We start from the raw sequence: 5,537 nt of genomic DNA on the forward strand, positions 1-5,537 counted from the left end.
AAATGACTAATTAAATGAGATATTGCTTGTTGAACAAGTATTTTTAAAAAGATATTGCCACCTTTTTGTATTAAAATATTTTTTCTTTTAATTATAGGAGATTTTATAGAAAGTTGTCGCAATTTATTTTTATAAATTTTAAGTTTATTGAAATCACAAGTTTTTAATGGTATATTTCCAAGTAAACAATTTTTAGCTATTTCTGATATTGCATTTATAATACAATTATTAGCTTGTTTTAATAATTGTTTTCGATCTTTTTTTGTTTTTGCTGTACTTAATTTTTTTAAATATGAAACACAACGTAAAATATTTTTTAATTTATTTGTTTTTAATGTAGACGCATTGGTTTTCATTTTCATGAAAAATGTTAGATCTAACTCTTATATTATCAGGTGTGTTTTGGTCAAAATCCAATAATAAATAACTGAAAGGTTTGTTTTTTGTTGCATCAATATAAGAGTCATATATAAACTTTGGATTACTGCTACCAATTTGATTACTTAATATTTTGACAGAAAGTGTTTCCCTTGGATTACTCATTAAAATAACATATGTGGAATTAGTTGAAATATCACGCATATATTTATTTTTAGGAAATAAATTTTGTATTAACAATATAACTGTTATATTTTTATGATGTGATAATTTAGTAAATAAATCACTTATAAATAAATTATTGCCTACAGTATGCATGTTATCATCAATTATTAATAAATTATTTTCGTTAGAATCAAACATTTCAATATTGCTTTTATCAAAAGTATTAACTTTTTTAATATTTATTCCATGAACATTGTTTATTATAGGAAAACCTTGTCCAGAATAATATACAATTTTGTCAAAATAAAATCCAAATAATTCATACATGTTATTTAACATTTTACAAACAAATTCAGTTTTTCCCGAACCCGATGGACCATAGATAATAAATCTTCTCGGGTGTTTAAATGTTGCATCATATGTTGCCATTACAAATTTTAAAATATTAATATTTAGTATTAATTAATATTACACTATATATTTATTAATGTCCTTGAATTTAGTTATAAATAAAGTAACTTTTTAAAATTTTGTTTTAGTTAATATTCGTTTATTATGGCTTTTCTTTCACCAAGTTTCAATGATTTAAAAATTATTATATGTTCTAATGGTTTCAAAATTGATTGTGAATTTATTTTAAGAGAAATTGGATTTTGTTTTAACAATATAAGTGGAAGTGTACCATTTAATTGTCGTATAAATCGAAATAAAATTGATGTTTCAAATCAATATTTAATTGACTACCTTGAAAATGAATTTCATGGATTAAAATTCAACAAAAAGTTTGAGTATGGATTATCAGCAAGTGAATTTGTTCCTGTTATTAAAGCAATATATCATTTAAATTCCAATACTAAAGCAAAGTATATTGGAATAACTAAAAATGATGAAGGGATTAAAGGACTATTATATAAAGCAGGATTTGGTCATTTAATTATTGAAATTGATAACATTGATGTTCTCAAAATTTGTGATAAAACTATTCCTACTGATGGAGAGTTAATGGTTATTCAACAAAATGATATAAGTATTCAACCTTGTAATATTCATGATAGACTTAAATCTATCTATAAACCTCTCTGCGCAAAAACTAAAGCTGAGTATTTGTATAAATTATTAAACGACAATAAATCGGATTTAACTCAAGGCCAAGTTTTATATTAATATAAATAGTTGAAAAATTTTATTTTAAATCATTAATAATGAAGCCATTGAATAATGATATACCTTCTTTGAATAATCTTTATAAATCTGATAGTGTTAAACAAACTATATATAGTATTTTAAGTGAAGAATTTGACTACGTTTTTGATTCTCTATTAAATGATGCTAAATGCATCAAATCATTATTAGTTAAAGAAATAATTCGCAATAAAATTGACATTAAAGAAATGTATATTCAATATGGATTCCCTATGGAAAACTTGAAACAATTAAAAATTATATTGGATACAATTAAAGAATGGAAGACTAATGAAGATTGTGACAATGTATTTACCAATAATTGGGATAATGAGGTATATAATTCTAAAACTAATACTAATAACAACTAATTTTTAGTATTTTATAGGAATAAAAGAATTGTTCAAATAATCATCATTTGTTGGCACATATTATAATCAACTAGAAAAAACTTATTTTAATATTATTTGTACTGTACTTAATTTAATTAATAATTAAAAAATAAAAATGTTTTAATTTAATTTTTTTTATTTTTTAAAATAAAATAATTACAATATTGAAAATATATATATATAAAATTATATAATGATATATTTTTTTTAATAAATTGGATATATATAGTTTATTTAAAATTTAACAATGATTAAATAATAGTATAAACATTTTAATCTATTAAATATATAAAATAAAAATAGTTTTAAAAATTAAAATTAATAAACATTATAATAAAATAAAAATATTAATAATATTTAAAATAAAATGTATTATTTTCCAGTAGAACCAAATCCTTTGTCAGCTCTTTGTGTTTGTTTAAAAGTTGCATTAAACATTGTCACTTTTTTCAATGGTAATATAATAATTTGTGCAATTTTATCTCCATGAATATAGGCAAAATTATTAATGCTATTATTAATCAATAGCACTTTTATTTCACCAGTATAATCTGAATCGATGACACCAGCTCCTATATCTATACCCTTTAATGCCATTGAACTTCGTGCACATATTTGCCCATAACATCCATTCGGAATTTGCATTTTTACACCAGTTGAAATTAATTTTCTTTCATTTTGTTGCAATACTCCTACATCATTTGCATACAGATCATAACCTGCACTCTGTTCACTTCCTTTTGTTGGTATCTTTCCATCATTTATTAAGTTAATTTTCAATTGTTCATCTAAACAAAAAATAATGTTTATAATATTTAAGATTAACAACTAAATATATAATCTTACCATTCGGTACAATACATTTTGGAAGTGAAGATATACATTCAAATGATCGTTCATTATAATATTTAATATCTGCAACTATTGCATTGGCTAATAAAAGATCTTTTCTAAACATGTAATTGTCTAAAACATTTTCGTTAATTATTTCTATCTTAATATAAGTATCATTATTATCAACCCAAAAGCAACGCATAATTAAATTTACATTTTTTAATTCAATTATATCAAAAAATTTTCCAGCTGAAAATTTTGGTATATCATAATTGTTTTTAATCTTAATAATACATCTATTCATTGGCTCAATTATATAATCAAACAAAGGTATTATATTAATAATACCAAAAGATGACAATTTAATTAAACTTTTTTGAATATTATCTTGGGTAATGGGTAGAGATTTTTCAGTTATATAGGCTCCATTAATTATGTTATTAGAAATTTTTGCCACAGAATTCATATTTAATAACTGGTTTAATTGTTGTGGAGAAGTTATTTTTTTAATAACTATTTTGCTAAATTTTTCTAGAGATAATGGGGGAGTTGATGATGATGATGATGATGATGTTGATGCTATCTGATCGTTTAAATGAATTGATGAATTTTGAGATGTATCTATAAAAATTATAAATAAGATTTATAATGACCAAACGGAAGACAATTCACACCATCATCTAAAATGAATGATTTGTCGTCAAAAGGTTGTAATACAAATTTTTGTAATTGAACAGATTTCAAATTATGATTTTTATATTCAATTTTGTTCATCGTCGTATTAAAATATTTTTCTTCATTTAAAACATTTATGTAATGATTATGTGTCATATAATTATTTATAATATATTTTTTTACACCTTTAGCCACACGTTTATTCATAACTTCATCATATTTAATAGAATATAATTTACTTTTTAATCCAATAAATTCATTTACTGGTTTTTCTCCATATTCTGATTTTAAATATCCAATCATTTTTTGATGTTTGTCATTATATAAACTATGATTTTTTGAAAAATTTGAGTAATCCATTATAGGTGAGAAATATTTTTTCAAATCTTCATAATAGTCGTTAGTTTTAATTTCATAAACTAAACTGTCCGTATCTGTATATAATAATTTTATTTTATTATTATAATGATTTTTAAAAACTTTGTAATGCATAGAATACATGTAATATTTAGAAAGTTCTAAAACGGAAAATCCAATAAATATTGGTTTATCTAAAGTTACATTTGTCTTATTCATTTTAATCAAAGCAGAGTTCTCAGTTAGAATCTGTGCAGTATTAAAATTTAATTTTTGAATATATTTATTTGCTTGTTTCCAATTTAAAGCAAATTTTATATCTATATGTTTTCTTTTGTCTTCAATACTTTTACCAAATTCAGAATTATTCATTAATTTATACAAATCTTTTTCAAAATCATTTGTTGCAATTTTTCTAAGATTTGTATTTATTGATATATAAGATTTTAAAAAATCGCTTTGATAAAACCCTATTCCGCGGTGAATTTTTTTTATTTTTAATCCTAATTCCAAATACAGTTTTAAATTTTTAAAATGAATAATATATTTAGTTTTATCATAAAATGTTAATAATAATTTTTCCGTAGCTGATCGATTATATCCATACATTTTAAGATCTTTCAATAAATTGTGTTGATAATCACTTAATAAATTGTTTGTAATTTTTAATTTTTCTGGAGCAAGTGGAAAATCATGTTTGTCATGTGTTGAATATTTGAAGGATATTCTAAGTCACATTCTAAAATATATCCTTTGTCACCATTTGTTTCAATAGTATTCCAATTTATACTGTTAAGAGTAGTAATGTCAACCCAATTAAAATTTTTTAAAGGTAATTTTTCGCTAAGACTTTTACCATATAGATTATTTACATCTAAATGAGTTAAAAAGATAGTGTCGTTTTTATCATCAAAATTTTTACAATATTTATTATTAGCAATTGAATGTCTTTTAAAGACATTACAAATTCCTCCTCTTATTCCTTGTTCAATAAACATGTACATGTCAATATCTTGCATTAGTTCAATTTCTATTTTTGTTAATTTTAAAGCGGCGGCCCACGCCAAACCAGGTATAGAATAAAAATGACAAGGTTCAAGTTCATATTTATCAAATATCATTTTTCTAAAAGTTTGAAAAATATCACATAGTAAAGCTGTATCCAATAAACAATAGAAATCATGATATTCTCCCAAATTTTTAATTTTCATTATTTTCCAAATTTTTTTAGCAAAATTGTAATCTTCAACACTGATTGATGTATCATTTAATTTAGAATAAAATTTTTCAATTGTTGGTAACTCTGGTTCATCAAATTTTTCCCAACTATCCATGTATTCATATGGATATACTCCTTTTTTAAATAACATTCCAATAAAGTCATTATTAATTTTATTACAAAATATTTGTTTAGTTATCGAAAAATTATTATTTGAAGATTTTAAATTTTTTACTAATACATCTAAACTTTCACTTAAAAATTGGCACGAATCAAGTACTTTTATATTATCCAAAGATATTGAAATAAATTTTTCTATAGATTGTGGTATAACA

The 5,537-nt window shown here is 22.1% G+C and overlaps 1 protein-coding gene across 1 annotated transcript; it reads right to left on the reverse strand.

The window, feature by feature from the left end:
* Nucleotides 1-2,489: 2,489 nt before the first annotated feature.
* On the reverse strand, nt 2,490-3,017 carry LOC128951620 (uncharacterized). Its single transcript, XM_054296868.1, has 2 exons — nt 2,964-3,017; nt 2,490-2,867 (listed from the first exon to the last, which is right to left on the reverse strand). Exons 1-2 carry the CDS (start codon nt 3,015-3,017, stop codon nt 2,490-2,492), a joined length of 432 nt encoding a protein of 143 aa, XP_054152843.1.
* Between the last annotated feature and the right edge of the window lie 2,520 nt (nt 3,018-5,537).

The sequence above is a fragment of the Oppia nitens genome, unplaced genomic scaffold (assembly GCF_028296485.1).
Source record: "Oppia nitens isolate AA-2021 unplaced genomic scaffold, nextdenovo-longstitch-racon4-pilon3 scaffold1_pilon_pilon_pilon, whole genome shotgun sequence".
NCBI lineage: Eukaryota > Metazoa > Arthropoda > Arachnida > Sarcoptiformes > Oppiidae > Oppia > Oppia nitens.

Bases quoted from the DNA above. Each gene is read 5' to 3' on its own strand.
- LOC128951620 (XM_054296868.1), bottom strand. From the start codon at position 3,017: ATGAACGATCATTTGAATGTATATCTTCACTTCCAAAATGTATTGTAC. The intron at 2,868-2,963 runs GTAAGATTATAT...AATGATGGAAAG, and splicing joins AAAATGTATTGTACCGAATG to ATACCAACAAAAGGAAGTGA.